The sequence below is a fragment of the Camelus dromedarius genome, chromosome 25 (assembly GCF_036321535.1).
Source record: "Camelus dromedarius isolate mCamDro1 chromosome 25, mCamDro1.pat, whole genome shotgun sequence".
NCBI classification, from domain to species: domain Eukaryota; kingdom Metazoa; phylum Chordata; class Mammalia; order Artiodactyla; family Camelidae; genus Camelus; species Camelus dromedarius.
The window spans coordinates 16516785-16532601 of record NC_087460.1 but is presented as its reverse complement, the minus strand read 5'-3'; the positions used below and the strand labels follow the sequence as shown (position 1 = coordinate 16532601).

Below are 15817 nucleotides of genomic sequence, written 5' to 3'. Positions count from 1 at the left end.
CATACATCCTGTTTAGAGGGAGTAGGAGAAACAACACAAAAGAAGAACAGGGAGGAAATGTGAAATGCTTACTGAAGGAAGTTGCTTGAGGTTTAATAAGAATGAAACTAGCACCTAGTGAAAACTCATCAAGATGCTAAAAGCTGTTGCTTGGGGGCAGTGGGACATGGGTGATATTTTTTTCTTCCTATTTGTCTGTTGTCCTCTAACGGGCACTTGACATTATGATGTAACCAAAACAAAACACGAAACAAAATAAAACATACACCCACCCAAAACCCTTAGTTTTCAAGAGAAATTCACCTCAGAAGAGATTGGGTCTTAGATTTATTTTATAGTCACCTAAACAACAAAAAGAGAATTAGGTACATAAATGGATGCTCAATTTAAAAAACATCACACTTGGTAGACAGAGAAGTTTCTCTCTGGACCAAATCTTCATATATGAATTGAATTTAGTTTCAATAGTAAGATGATGCTAAGATAATATTTTTAAAAGAAAGTTTTGTGAAAAGAAGAGATAGGTATAATACACTAAGAGAAAGGTAAAAATTCCTGAAAGTATGAGGGCTTACAATCAGCCAGTGGTTCTTATCTCTGGCTGTGTATCAGAATCACCCACAAATGTTCTTTTTAAATTCCTGGAACTCAGACCTTCCTGGAGAGATTCTAATTCAGGAAGTGGGTTGGGATACAGCATCTGAACTTTTCAAAGGCTCCACAGCTAATCTTGATGTGTAGCTAGGTTTGTAAACCATTATCCCGAATGAAATGAATCGATCAGTCCAGGTACCAGCTAATGCATCTGAAATGACCCTGCTCCTTCACCCTTGCCAATTAAAGGAAGTTAAACTTTTACTTAGCAAAGTGATAGTTGCCCAAACATTTGGAACTTTTCTTCAAGAAATTTCTTGAGAAGTGATTTAAGAGCTTCCCAAGATAATCATCCTTATTACTTACTGCTTGTATAAACCTAGCCTGCTAACTTTATTTTATTAGATATTGATTACCAACATAGGACAGAAATTTAAAGTCAGAGGCAATCACCTTATCCCTCCACTCCAGTTACCTGCTCCCCATGGTGGATGCTCAGTTAGCTTCTATTGAATGAATGAATGAATGTGTGAGTGAGTGAATAAATGATGCTGCTTCCTCATTTTTTACAAATGAGCCTCGGATTAGTTGTGCCACTTGCCTGCAGACTCACTACAAGTTGATGGCAGTGTTGGGGCCCAAAATCAGGTGAGCCCATTCTCAGGACTTGATCCCTCCCAACCTGCCACAGGCTTTACTCACATCCAAACAACTGTTGACTGTTCCAAAAGGTAAATCCATCCTTCGAGAATGCTATTAGCTTCCACACAGAGCATTAAAAAATAATATACCACACTGTTTTCCACAGTGGCTGCACAAAAGTACATTCCCACCAGCAGTGTAGGAGGGTTCCCTTTTCTCCACAGCCTCTCCAGCATTTGTCATTTGTGGACTTTTGAGTGATGGCCATTCTGACTGCTGTGAGGTGATACCTCTCTGTAGTTTTGATTTGCATTTCTCTGATAATTAGCAATACTGAGCATTTTTTCATGTGCCTGTTGGCATTTGTATGTCTTCATTGGAGAACTGCTTGTTTTGGGCTTCCACCTGTTTTTGGATTGGGTTGATTGTTTTTTTGTTATTAAGTTGTATGAGCTGTTTATATATTCTGGAAATCAAGCCCTTGTCAGTCTCATCTTTTGCAAATATTCTCTCCCATTCTGTAGGCTGCCTTTTTGTTTTGCTTATGGTTTCCTTTGCTGTGCAAAAGCTTATAAGTTTAATTAGGTCCCATTTGTTTATTTTTTCTTTTATTTCTGTTGCCTGGGTAACTGCCCTAGGAGAACATTGCTGAGATTTACATCAGATAATGTTTTGCCTATGTTTTCTTCTAAGAGGTTTATAGTGTCTTGTCTTATGCTTAAGTCCTTAAGCCATTTTGAGTTTATTTTTGTGTATGATGTGAATGTAGTCTGGTGCAGCCATTATGGAAAACAGTATGGAGATTCCTTAAAAGACTCAAAATAGAATTACCATATGATCCAGCAACCCCATTCCTGGGCATATATCCAGAGGGAACCTTAACTCAAAAAGATACATGCACCCCAATGTTCATAGCAGCACTATTTACAATAGCCAAGACATGGAAACAACCCATATGTCCATTGACAGATGACTAGATAAAGAAGCTGTGGTATATTTATACAATGGAATACTACTCAGCCATAAAAATAATGAAATAATGCATTTGCAGCAACATGGATGGGCCTGGAGATTGTCATTCTAAGTGAAGTAAGCCAGAAAGAGAAAAAAAAATACCATATGATATCACTTATATGTGGAATCTAAAAAAAAAAAAAGACGAACTTATTTACAAAACAGAAACAGACTCACAGACATAGAAAACAAACATATGGTTACCAGAGGGGAAGGGGGTGGGAAGGGATAAATTGGGAGTTAAAGATTTGCAGATACTAACTAATATATATAAAATAGATACACAACAAGTGCATACTATAGAGCACAGGGAACTATATTCAATATCTTGTAGTAACCTATAATAAAAAAAGAATATGAAAAGAAATATATGTATGTATATGTCTGACTGAAACATTATGCCATACACCAGAAACTGACACAACACTGTAAACTGACTATACTTCAATTAAAAAATGGAAAAAAAATAAAGCACAGCAAGGCACTGCTGCATAATTCAAGCAAATAATTTTTTTTTTAAAAAAAGAAGAAGATGGCACAGGATTTGGATAAACAAAGCAGTGGATAAAATGAAAGTTTCCCCAACTATACTGAGATAAAGGGGAGGAAATGAATATTAAACTCTTAGAAAGGAAAAAGATTTTCCCAGGGATCACAGTTTTTACTGATATGACCAAAGTGATAAAGAAAATAGGTCCTCTTTAAGCAAAAGTAAAAGTTGTATGAGATTCTGGGCAGTATAAGAGAATCGTTCTGTTTTCTCTTAAGCCTGCTTCTTGCCCTCCACCAGGATCTTCCCGGGATCACAGCCACACCAGCACGGGTTATGGTGGGGACGTCAGTGCGTAGATCTGAATGGGCTGGCAGACAATAGGGGTTTTTTCCCTCTTGGAAATGTTTAATTCTTCCCTTCCAGAGCTACAAATTCTGCTGCATCTCTCTCCACTTTCCCTCTCTCTGTATGCTCTATGCATGCAAACGATACTCGATAGAATGTTTAGCTGGGAGCTGAGCTCAGCTTTTGTTGAGCCCCTCACTTTGTACGAGATGCTGTATGATTCAGGAGATGACAAAAAGACAAAAATCTGACTTCCCCTCCATTCCTCTCAAAATACCTCAAGCACCTTTCAAGTTTTTGTGTATCTTAATGTTTCTTTCACCCCAGAATCTCTCTCTGAACTAAAAAGTGCTGAGTTATTAAGCCTTGAACTTTAAAGTTAAATTTTAGATTGCGGGAAAATACGCTGTTTACCCAGAAAACCCAGGGGACAGTTAACCTGGGAGGAATCGAATTTCTTACATTTAGGGGTGCAGTTGATATTCTGCAGCACGAGATTATGTACGTCATGTCTGATGGTGGGGCTTTCTGAGGTGGTGTGGGAGGTGAAGTAGAAAGTCCCTTCCCTTGGCATTGCCTCTGATGAGGTTCTGCAAGCACTTTAGTGTCTAAAGGTGTCAGGACACTCTGTTCGTTGTGTCAAGAAAAGAAGTCTCGCCGCTATATGCACGATCGTGTGAATGAATATTCAGCACCTCCGACTCAGACTCATGGCTAATGATCCAGATTCTGAATTTTCCAGGGCCAATTGTACAGCCTCCTTTTTGTGTGCTGCCTTTCTTTTTTAGCAGTTTCATTATTTGTTCACACTTCCAGGAGAAGAAGTGAAGAAAGAGGATGAAACATAAATTCTCCAACTTTTTCCAGCGACACCCTTAGCCTTGCCAAGTCCTCTGGTTCCAAGAGGCCTTGTGGGAGCGCACAGTGCACCCCAAGGGGGGAGCAATCCTCTGCTGCGCCAACAAAAATGTAACACGGGGCACGCTTCCTCACATCAGGACCCAATGAGTCTTCTTTATACGAAAAGACAGCATCCTAAGTAAATATTTCACTATGGCACTGCAAAAAAGAAAGCAAGCCTGGCCAAGCCCCACATCCAACCATCTGGGTTTCAATTACCCAAGTGCTGAGCTGGAGCAGGGTGACTGCAGCCGTGTGCGCATGTGTGAGGGAGGCAGGGACCTACGAGGGCACACAGCTGGAAACGGAACTGGCTCTGTTGCCTCCTTCAGCAGGTAGCCTTAGCCTCGAGGCATGAAATCTAGTCTTGAAAATACGCCCATGTAGAGCTTTTATTTATGGGGATGGTTTGAGGAACACAGAGCTCACAAGCAAAACTGTGAAGTAGAGGGGACTTCTCTTGACAGCGGCCCAACTTGCTTCTGAATCTTCCTGTGTCCTGATGGTACCGTGGCCCCTGCCCCTTCCTCCCATGTCGTAGTGCTGGCTCCTGTCCCCAGCAAAACAGGAGAAGGCAATCCGTCCATATGAGTGAGATCCATCCACACGTGACACGCTTAATCTCTCCACCCTTTCCACTGCCCTCAGTATAAAAGTGCAAACCTCTTAGCATGACTCTCCTGCTGGCGGCCCCCTACCCCTTCTCCTCTCTGTCCCATCCCCAGCCACACTAGGGTCTTTTCCTTCTGCAAGCACTGCCCCCTGCTTGCTGCTGGACCTCTGAACACTCTGTTCTCCATGCCCGGAACACTGTTCACCCCTCTCCCCAAGCCGTGTCCCAGGAAGCCGGCCTTGACCTTGGTCAGTTCTGTCCCTCAAGCCCTTTCCTAGAGCACCCATGCTGCTCCTTTGAAAGTCCCCATGTCACAGTGAGTTCTTCACCTGATGCCAGCTGTAAGCCTGTGACTCTCTGAGCTCTGACACATTCGCTGCTGCATCCCCAGCACAGAGCCTGGCCCACAGCAGGTGCCAGGTGTGGTAAGTGACTGACTGAATTCCTTAATCTAGTCCAGATATTCACACCAATACCATATCTTTAAAGACTAACGTCTTTAGACTCCTGGAGGCTTTCAGAGTTTTACCCCAAACCAGCTGCTACTATTAGGAGAGCAGACCAGGGGCCCTGCTTGCTGAGATGACCCTGGAAGATCTGTGACCTCAGGGGCACATCTGAGCATCTTGTGTCTGAGCAGCTGAGATGTTCGCCCACTCTGCTCCTTCTTCCTCTTCTCTGCCCTAACCCCTCCTGTATTTCAGTCTCTGAAATGTTAGCTGAGGAATCCAGAATTCATTCCTGCTGTGCCCATTGATTGATGTCCTTCCCCACACCGCCCACTTAAGCTTGGTTTCACCCCGTATCTGGGTAGTTATTATCCAATTGGCCATGCTCAGCTCTTCTAAATTTGTCCCATTCTATACTGCAGATTTGCATTCTTATAATGATTGCTAGCACTTACATAGCACTTAACGTATACCAAGCACACATTTGCACGTGCGCGCGCGCGCGCGCACACACACACACACACTCTCTTAATCCTTATGACAACACTATTAGAAAGGTACTATTAGTCTTTCCACTCTACAGATGAGGAAGTAGGAGGCACAGAGAGGTAAAATTCCTTGCCCAAAGTCACCAACTAGAGCCAGGATTTCAACCCATGTGGTTTAGCTCCACATGCTAAGCACTCCAAGCTCTTAACGACTAAACTTTACTATTTCTCGTGTATTAGGAATTCCTGTTGCTGCCCTGGCCACATCATTGTCGGTCAGGGTTCCCACTCTTAGTGACTACTGAGCGCCCCAAAGCATGTGACTTTGCATGTTGTGGCCTCAAATAATTGAATGACTGCTAAACAGCTGACACAGGAGATTTGATCCATTGGCCAGCAGTGCACTGAGACTTGGGACCCTGTTCAAAAGATAATACGGACTGATCAGATTCCTCTCTTGAAAGCCTGGAATTGGGAAATGAGCAGCTAGTCCTGTCCTTAGCAGATGGCAGAAATGACCAGTCCTGACACGCATGGTACATGGAGAATCGGAGGGTGCCGTGCTGGGTCTCGTGCACTTACTAAAGCAAAGGGCATGCAGTCAGAATCAGACGTGAGAGAAACTATGCCGTACTTAAGACCGGGAGAGACTGACTCCAGTTTCCGGTTTTTCTGGGATTTCTGCTCCTCATAACCAAAGGATTTATGGTTAGAACCCACTGCCTCAAGACTTCTGGTCCCCAGGGACCCTTGATTAATCCTTCCCAGTGAGCCCAAGAAGAGAAGAAAACAAGGAGCTCTTTGACGGGAGGAGAAGCAACAGTTGGTGCTGAGTGGATTCAAGTCACGACATGTGATCCCTGGGAGGCTTCCATCACCTTCACAGCCCCTCCCCCAGGATGCTCCTGACCCAGTAGTCAAGGGGCAGCATGACTGCTTGAGGCTGAGCATCTCCAAGGACCAGGGATGCAAACAAAGCTTTATCTGAGTGTTCAGAGTGAGGTAGCAACCAACCCCGTATGCCAGGGTTTCATGTGCCTAGGCTGGAATAGCAAGCCGCTTTAAATTATTATTTTACTTTAAAAATTGTTTATATTTAATAATAATAATTTAAATAATTAAATGAACAATGATTTAAATAATAAAAATTTAAATTCTTTATATTATTTTAAACATTTTTATAGTGAAATTCTGGTATTCAGTAATTCCAACGATTCACTGAGAGACAGAAAGGAATAATACTAATATGAAAATGGCATTAAAATAATGCTTTATGTTTCACAAAGGCCTTCTGCTTAAGTCACCTCATTGGATCCTTGCCACAACCCTACATCCAATCGGCTTTGCTCATTTTATATTTTGAACTTCCTTTGATCCTATCTCCCTCTGTTCTTGTATTTTTACTCCCTTAAGAATAAAATTCAATGTGCAGAGCCTTGCAAAGTTACACTAAGGATGTGATTTTATTGTTAAGCTAAGTATAAAGCTATGGCCAAGATTTGAGCAGGAAAGTAATGTGTTTAGATTTGTGTTTTGAAAGCATCACCTGGCTAGAATGTGGACAGTGGACTATGGAGGGAAAGGATGGAGGTAGGGACATTAGGAGGGAGGCTGCTGTAAGTGTGCGACAGAGAGATGATGGTGGCTTGGACAAGGTCCCCCTAGGACTGGGGATGAGGGAGGAAAGAGAATAGTGCACGAGTATGTGACCTAAGCAACGTGGGGGTGGTGTTTCCACGATAGAGGATTAAGTGGCTTCCAAAGAATGTCCAGATTATGCTGCTTCAACTATTTTTGAAGGAGTATCTACTTTTACTCTGCACAAGCACCAATAATATAAGAATAAGAGTGATAAAGAAGATTTTTGATAAAGAAGTCACTCGTTAGAGCTGTCCAGGGATGCTCAGCTTCCGGTGCCTGCAGAAAGGGTGTGACGAGTCTAGGGTGCTGACTTTAAAATATACTGCTTGAATATCTTTATCCAGAGTTTGTCTCAATTCCAGGATTAAATCTAGCAGAACGTTTATAGCACCATAAGAATAGGGAGTCTTGGAAAAGGGATAGAGCCATCATTCATACTCTCCCTTTTATTTATTACTGAATGTGAGCCATATAGCCCAATATTCCATGGCCAATCTAATGATTATGAGTCTTCTATGTAGAAAAAGTGGGGAAGACAGAGAGACCGAATAAATTATTTAATTGGAACAATTCAGGTTAAAATATCTAAATGAAAACCGGGAGAAAGAGACAGGGAGCTAAAAGAATACCAACATCTTAAATTTTTGTAATTTAAGAAACTCAAAATATATTTTTATATTCAGACTGTAATTCACTTTAAATGACATAAAAAGATAGCGTTTGTAATTTTTTTTTAGTTTTAAGAAATAAGGTCTGTAAATTATATAGGATTATATTGCCCATAATAACTAACAGTTCAAGTAAACTGCCTCATTGAAATATAAGTTTGAAAGGCTAAGACATCACCCCGGACTTTCTGTACAACTCAACTGGATGTGATTGTCTAGATGTAATTGCTATCATTGTTTTAAAAAATGGAAGTTCCCATAAAGACTGAAAAACAAAATTATCTAGATGGTAGGAAAATTAAAAGACAAGCTATTAACTGGGAGAAAATATTTGCAAATAACATACTGATGAAAGACTTATGCCCAGGATAAATTTTTTAAAACTCTCAAATTCCATAATGAAAAACAAATAATCCACTAAAAAATGGGCAAAAGATTTGGATAGACACTTCCCAAGAGAAGATATATGGATGGCAAATAAGCACCAGAAGTGATATACAATATCATTTGTCATTAGGGAAATGCAGATTAAAACCACAAGAGCAATCACTACATGCTCCTTAGAATGGCTACATTGTAAAGACTGGGCATTCCAAGTATTGACAGTAATGTGGAGGAACTGGAACTCACACACTGCTGGTAGGCACGCAAGATAATACAAGCACTACAGAAAAGAGTTTAATAGTTTCTTAAAAAGTTAAATATACGCTTGCCACGTGACCCAGCCCAAGAGACACGAAGCCTAAGTCCACGTGAAGATGTGTACACAGATGTGCACAGCAGCTTTGGTTGCAATAGCTCTTATGTGAAAACAACCACATGGCAGAATCTAAAATAATTATTCCGAGAGAAAATGCCAGGCAGAAAAAGGACATATGGTGCTATGAAATCCTAGAAAATTCAGGCTTATCTAATCAGTGACTGCAAGCTGATCAGTGGTTTCATGGAGATGGTAGGGGGATGGGGAGGGCCAGGAGGGATGGGTTACAAAAACTCTGGAGGGTGAGGGATGTGTTCATTATCTTGATTGTGGTGACGATTGTATGGGTATATATATATGTCAAAATGTATTAAGTTACACATTTTAAATTTTGCCGTTTGTTATATGTTCATCATACCTCAAAAAAGCTGTTAAAAAAAAAAAAAACACATGTGGTCAGTATCTGTGGTCTAAGTGGAGCCTGAAGAACAATCAATGTTTAACCAAGATAGTATTTAAAGATCAGGTGTGTAAGTTAGTGATGATGCCCTGCCAGTGTGAGTTTGACCTTCAAACGTCTAACCTTTTTTCTGGCTATGGTGAGGAAGTTTCCTGATTTATTTTTCCTTCATCTTCACTGGGTTGTAAACAAGGTGTATTTATTTTCTTGGTGACCAGTGAAACCCTGGCCATTTCCTCACTAAGATGTTGTTAACCATGAGAGCTCTGCCTTCCACGTCTTGGATTGTCCCACTGAAAGAAATTTATAAACTTAGGACAGAAATCACATGTACCCCATATTTCATTTGCGCTTTTGAGATGGTTGCAAACATGTTTTTCTTTGTCTATACCAGTTTTATGATATTAAATAAATCTTCATTTCTTCATTCATCCTTGAAGACATCATTTAAGTTTACTCATTCACATACATGAGCCACAGTCAACGTAATAACAGAAAGAAAGAAGAAAAATGATCAGGGTAATATACTTTGATGTACTGGGATTTAACTTCCAAATGTCTTGAAACATAAAATTTGAAGATATAATGGCCAGTCCACCAATCCTTAAAATAGCTTTTTAAGAGAAATACTGTGGGTTTCTGATATAATGATTGAACATATGTATTTGCCTATCCTCTTTCCCAAAACCCTATTGAAATGGCCATAAAGAAGTAAAACAGGAAGAAGAAAAGAATAAATTTATAAGAGTAAAGAGAAAAGGGAAGAAGTCATCAGCATACAAACGAGATCGATAAATATCTGGACACTGGGAAGAGGAAAAGAGCATGTTGGCAGAAGCATTCTTGATGATCTCTAGAAAGAAGGGTTCCAGAGTCAGGGTTCTGGGAAAAAAAAAAAAAAAACGTAGGAAGGCTCTGAATCTGCAGGAATAGAGAGCATAGGTCAGAGGTGGACCTGAAAAGTTAGAACTTAATGAAAAATCTCTTTAAAGACCAGCTGCCCCCATGATCCCTGTCTCCACCTCTGCTCTTCAGTGCAGAACAGCACCCTCACACGCCACCGTGACAACTACCCCCATGCTCTTTCTTGAAGAAATGAAAGAAACTGAGAACCCTAGGATGGTGGGTCATGCCCCAGAGTAAAGTTTCCCCAGTTCTGGAGACTGGAAGTCACCAGAAGCCTGCCAGTCATGATATTCTGTCCTTTTGTCTACGTATGAACAGGCAACCAAGGATCACAGAATATGTAAATAAAATCAACTGCACAGAACAGAAGGATCAAAATGAACAGCCCTCAAAAGGAACAGAGAAAATTGGGGAAACAGATCTAGTTAACATTTTTAACCAGTATCCTCAGGCTACCAATGAAGATGTGGCATCCATAAAATAAGAATTGGAAGCTATCAAAACAGCAGATTGGAACAAAGGTCAGATGATTCAGAGAAAGAGAGACTGAGAGATCTCTGCAAAGGAAGTAGACTCTTTGTAACTAGTGATTAAAAATCAGGATATTTTGGAGTTTACGCTGAAAACACATTTGCTGCTTAGGCTGGAAACCTTCTCCAAACCTTCAGCTGTTCATTGACAGTTCAATCAACAAGTAGACGTGATATAGGAAAAATAACTTGATACAGGATAAAAATGAAGACTATCAGCTTTGACAAGTGAAGTGTACACTGTCAGAAACAGGGAAGCAGAAGAGAAAGATAAAGATGGAAGGAAGGCTAAGAAAGTTGTACCCTCATCTTTCATAGGGTAGAGTCAAGAGTCTGAAAAGGTAGTGTAGTAAAAAAAAAAATGGAAAAAGAAGTGGTGGGGCATCAGGTAGAGGTCTAATGACCTTATTCATTATTTTAAATGATATATTAGCATCTAAGTAGGGACAATACACTGAGCTATATCCCCATCTTTCACAGCAGGGACCTTTTAGAATGGCCTGAAATTGCTAATCACAGTAGAGGAGTACGCCTGTTACTTAGAGCTGTAACGGAATGTCCTCCTGGAACAGCAAAGGATGCGGGTGGATGTGGAGTGGGGGTGATGGGCTAAAGACAAGGAGATTTTTTTTCCCACAAAAAAACCTTCTGGAGTATTTGGATTTTTTTTTTTTACCACGGTCTTGAACTACTCTCACACGTGTTTTTAAAATTCTAAAGTGAATGTATATACTTTGCACTGAAATAAGCAGGATCCATTGCCCATCAAATGTTAGGAGAGCCTCTCATGACTTGGGCAATTCCACATTCTTCATCTCATTTGATCTATACCTTGGGAGCAAGTAGGTGCTGCTTCCCTCTTGCATCAGGGAGAAATCAAGACTTGGGGTGTTTGGATGGCTCCCCACCACCCCGTGCACAGAGCGGCAGATGTGAAGCCTGAGCTGGAGTCGTCTGACGCCAGCTTCAGTATTCTTTCCTCTGTTCTAGCGGTCCTCAAAAGTTTGGTTTTGGCAGTGAGTTCGGCGGTCCCGCGGATCTGTCTCTTGCTTCAACAGTGTTTGGACGGAACAGACCCAGGGACGCCCCTTGCTCCAGCCTCCGACCACCCTTCAACCTTTTTTCCAGTTGCATCCTTCAGAACCAGCCACTGTGCTATCTTCAGCCTCTGGGACCAGCCAGCACCGTTTTGTGAGCTTAACTCCTTACTACCGATCTACCATGAGCTCCCAGGTTTGTCAAAATTATCCCAGCGAGGTTGAGGCCTCTGTCAACCACCTGGTCAACATGCATCTGCAGGCCTCCTACACCTGCCTCTCTCTGGGCTTCTATTTCGACCCCGACGATGTGGCTCTGGAGGGCGTTGGCCACTTTTTCTGCGTATTGGCTGAGGAGAAGCGCGAGGGCACAGAAAGTCTCTTGAAAATGCAAAACCAGCGCGGTGGTCACGCCCTCTTCCAGGACATGCAGAAGCCATCTCAAGATAAGTGGGGTAAAACCCAGGACGCTATGGAAGCTGCTATTGTCCTGGAGAAGAACCTGAACCAGGCCCTTCTGGATCTGCATGCCCTGGGTTCTGCCCGTGCAGACCCACATCTCTGTGACTTCCTGGAGAGCCACTTCCTGGATGAGGAGGTGAAACTCATCAAGAAGATGGGCGGCCACCTGACTCACCTCCACAGGCTCTCTGGTCCCCAGGCTGGGCTGGGCGAGTATCTCTTCGAAAGGCTCACCCTCAATCACGACTAGGAGCCTTTGCAACCCAGCAGCCTTTACGGAGCCCCTGTGGTGTCAGGGCTTCTGCCTGAAGCCTCTCTGCAGTCACCAGGCAGCTTTTTAACCATCCTGGAGCCCTCTCCCAAGCCTTGGACCAAATGGAAACAATAAAGCTTTTTGCAACAACAACAAAAAGTTTGGTTTGGTTTCCGTGTTCCTTTATACTCTTAAAAATTATTCAGAAGCCCAAAGACATTTTATGTGGCTCACACCTATTGATATTTACTGCATTAAACTGAGATCTTTTAAAATATTTATTCATTAATCCATTTAAAAACAAAATTAAAAACATAAATATTTTAATAAATGTAACTATAATTTCCAAAACAATAGTGAAAACAGGGGCATGTGTTTTAAATATTTGCAAACGCCTGGATTGATGGAAGGCAGCTGGGTTCTCTGAAGCGCTCTGCACTCTTTGTGTTGTGACAGTGCACAACAGTAACCTGTGGGAGGACGACACTGCACACAGAGAACTATATCTTAGTATAACTAAGAAAGTAGTTTTGACTTTATAAACCCTCTGGAACGTCTTCAGGGCCCTCCAGAGGATTCCAGATTCTACTCTGGATTCCACTTTTTCAGGAAGCTTTCCATGGTCTCCCCAGGAAGCATTCAATCACCTTTAATGCCCTTCCCACAGTAGATTCCTTGAACCTCAAGCTAGCCCTAATTTTACTGTCTGTATTATAGTTACTGACAAATCCACGTCCTCTACTAAGGTGTGAACTGATCGGTGGTCCAGCCCCCACCTAGCGCCTAATGCGGTGGTATGTAGCCAGGAAATGCTCCATCACTATGGGATAAAGACTTAAACGAAGCCCAGCAACGCAGCCCGATGCCACAGAAGTATGAGCTACAGCGCTCAGACAGAGAAGTGCGGAAACAAACCAGAAAACAGCGGCATTGTTAAGAGAAGCTAGCAAGTTAAGTGAGTGGGTTTGATTCTCATCCCCGCCACTTACTAGCTGTCTGACTTTGGAGCAAGAGAATTAATCTCTCTCTGTCTCAGTTTCCTCATCTATAAAATAAGGATAAAAATAACACCAACTTGCAGAATTGCCGAAATGATGAAACATGATAATTTATATAAAGTAATTCTCTTTATAATGCTTGACCAATGATGAGCACTTTTACATTTATTATTACTTCTGTTACTGAATGGGCAAAGCCGTCACTCTCTCGATCGCCACCCTTTGACTAATAAGGGGAGCTACAAACAGGGGGGCAAATGCCTAACTCGGAAGGGGCACTTACTCAATAACTATTCATTCAATGAATTTCAAAATATAAAATATCAGATTCTGAGTTGAAGTAAGTTTCCTCTAGCTTACTTGGAATTAGCAAATCATAGACCACAGAGAAAAATTAAAGTAATGACAATAAATGATTAGAGAACAAGGAGTGAAGCATACAATTCAGGGGCGTTTGTATAGATTTTTAGTGCTTTGTTACCCTGAAAGGATTTCAATAGGGGTAATCAATCCACTTGTTTGGCTCTTAGTAAATCCATGAAGACTCTTAAATTAGCTCTGTATTCTGAAGTCTGCTTTAATGTCACTGGAGGAAGAGGGTCTGATAATGACTTAGGACAGTTCTTACTTAGAACAATTGGAAATAATGCCACACATTTTGAAGACAAGTTTCTTAGTTCAGCTTTATCCTGTATTATTGAGTTACATTGAGAATAATTTACTGCAGTCAATCCTCATTTAACTCCTAGTTTTAACGATGTATAGTAGCACTGAATATTCAGTCACATGGAATACACTCAGATGTACCAAAAAAAAAATTTTAAAACACGCAGTCTCTCTATTTCATTATAACTTTTCAGATTTCTTAAGTCCTCACATTGTAAGGGAACTGGAGAGTGTGGGGGTGGCCAGTAGGTACCTATTTCGTTTAATCTGCAGATGTTAATCCTATCCAATCATTTGTACTATCTCTTCAGATAACTCAGCTTCTGTTTAGATGACGTCAGATAAGTGCTCAGCCACTCAGAAGTCCCCTCCCTCCTCTGTTCTTCTCTTTGGAAGCTTCTGGGTATAGGAAAGGGGGCGGAGAATTTGCATCTTGATAGAAGCTTAGGGGAGCTGCAAGGGGCACTGCTCCCTGGGGACTGCTGAGGTGTGTCAAATGGTCTGGCTTTTGCAGGTGAAAACTTAGTTCCCAGCACTGGAATCTGTGGCTCAAGTCCTCTGCCTCTACGTCTTGACGCTCTTTAGCCTCTGCTCTCTGTACCTAAGCCTCTGCCGGTCTGCAGGCTCTTTCTGCACCACTGGGACCCTTCATTCAGGGTCCCCTTTAAGGTCACATATGTGAGCAGGAGGAACCACTGGCTCATCTCTTGAACCACACTGTCCTCTACCACGATGCCACCTCCTTCGCACCATCTGGGATGTGAATCAAGCCAAAGGCTGGAACTTTCTCTGGGAGCCACAGCCTCAGAAAAGTAAGACATTAGTGCAAACGACCTTCAGCTTCCACATACCTATCTGGGTGCCTCTAAAACCTACTCACTCAACTTTCAACCTCCTGTGGGAGATAGGAGTGAGAATTTGATATCTGACCTCCTCAAACTTCTCGCCTTCCTTCTCTTGGACCAGAAGGGGCAGGATTCAGCCTTTCTGCTTCCTCTGTATCATGTCCTCTTCTCCTTAGTCAGTGGTCCTTGAAGCTTAGCCATCTTAGGGGGAAGGGCTGTCTTCACTACACGATGGGAGAAACTCTATGATTGGAAGTAGCTGGGTTTAGTCTTGATCGTTAAATTTAGAAAACTCCTTCTGGGCAAAATCTGGCTTAAATGACTACTGTCTTTTCAGAAACTCCTATCTGAATGTCAGAGACTAAAATACTAACCCATCCTAGCCCTTTGTATTCCTTCTATAACATTCCTAAATTCCTCTCGAGGCAAATGGATGCTTCAGGAACAATAAGGGAAAATATATTAGAAAACCTAATCAACAGATTTCAAAAATATCCTCCATTATGAGTGACTGTCATTACTCCAAATTCAGGCAACATTATCGGGCAGCAGTGATTTGCATATTAACTGAGAGCCTAACAACTGCTTTTGAAAGGCTGAAACAAAGAGCAAAAATTTTTAGTAGAAAGCAGAATCAACTTTGGGAGTTTCAAAACTAAAGTAATGCTTGGTGAACATCGGAAGACTTGTTAAACGTTCCCCTAGAATCCCCCAATTCCAGCCAGCTAACTAGACGCTCGATATTGAATGACCCACCATTATCTTGAGTTATTTTCTCTAAAACTAGGCTCAGAATCTTTCTAGAAAAAAAATCTAGCTTTTTTTATCTTTTAATCTTGTTAATGGCATCACGTTTCTCGCAGCCTGACAATCATCTTCAGCCAGTTCATTCAAACCACATTTGCTACACAAATGGCGGGTACTGTGTTAATCACTGTGGCTTGTCTGGGGCAAAAAGCTCTGCCCTCAGGGAAACTTCTATATAATGTCCCATATCTAAAAACAATCACTAAGTCATACATATTTTTTCCTTTGAAATGTGTCTCATGTTTCCTCTTACTCCTCTTTACTACGGTCACCGTCTCCTCATGTCTGAATCACAGCCACTGTTCT

At 41.7% G+C, this 15817-nt stretch overlaps 2 protein-coding genes across 2 annotated transcripts in view; one reads left to right on the top strand and one right to left on the bottom strand.

Annotated features, from left to right (window-relative positions):
* The window catches only part of SSPN (sarcospan), a 105001-nt gene that overhangs the window by 48507 nt on the left and 40677 nt on the right, over positions 1-15817 (bottom strand). The gene's annotated exons all lie outside the window — the stretch shown is intronic.
* On the top strand, positions 11440-12341 carry LOC105102010 (ferritin light chain-like). Its single transcript, XM_064478800.1, has one exon. It carries the CDS (start codon positions 11665-11667, stop codon positions 12190-12192), a length of 528 nt encoding a protein of 175 aa, XP_064334870.1. The 5' UTR covers positions 11440-11664; the 3' UTR covers positions 12193-12341.

Excerpts from the sequence above, each read along its gene's own strand:
- LOC105102010 (XM_064478800.1), top strand. The coding sequence starts at position 11,665 with ATGAGCTCCCAGGTTTGTCAAAATTATCCCAGCGAGGTTGAGGCCTCT.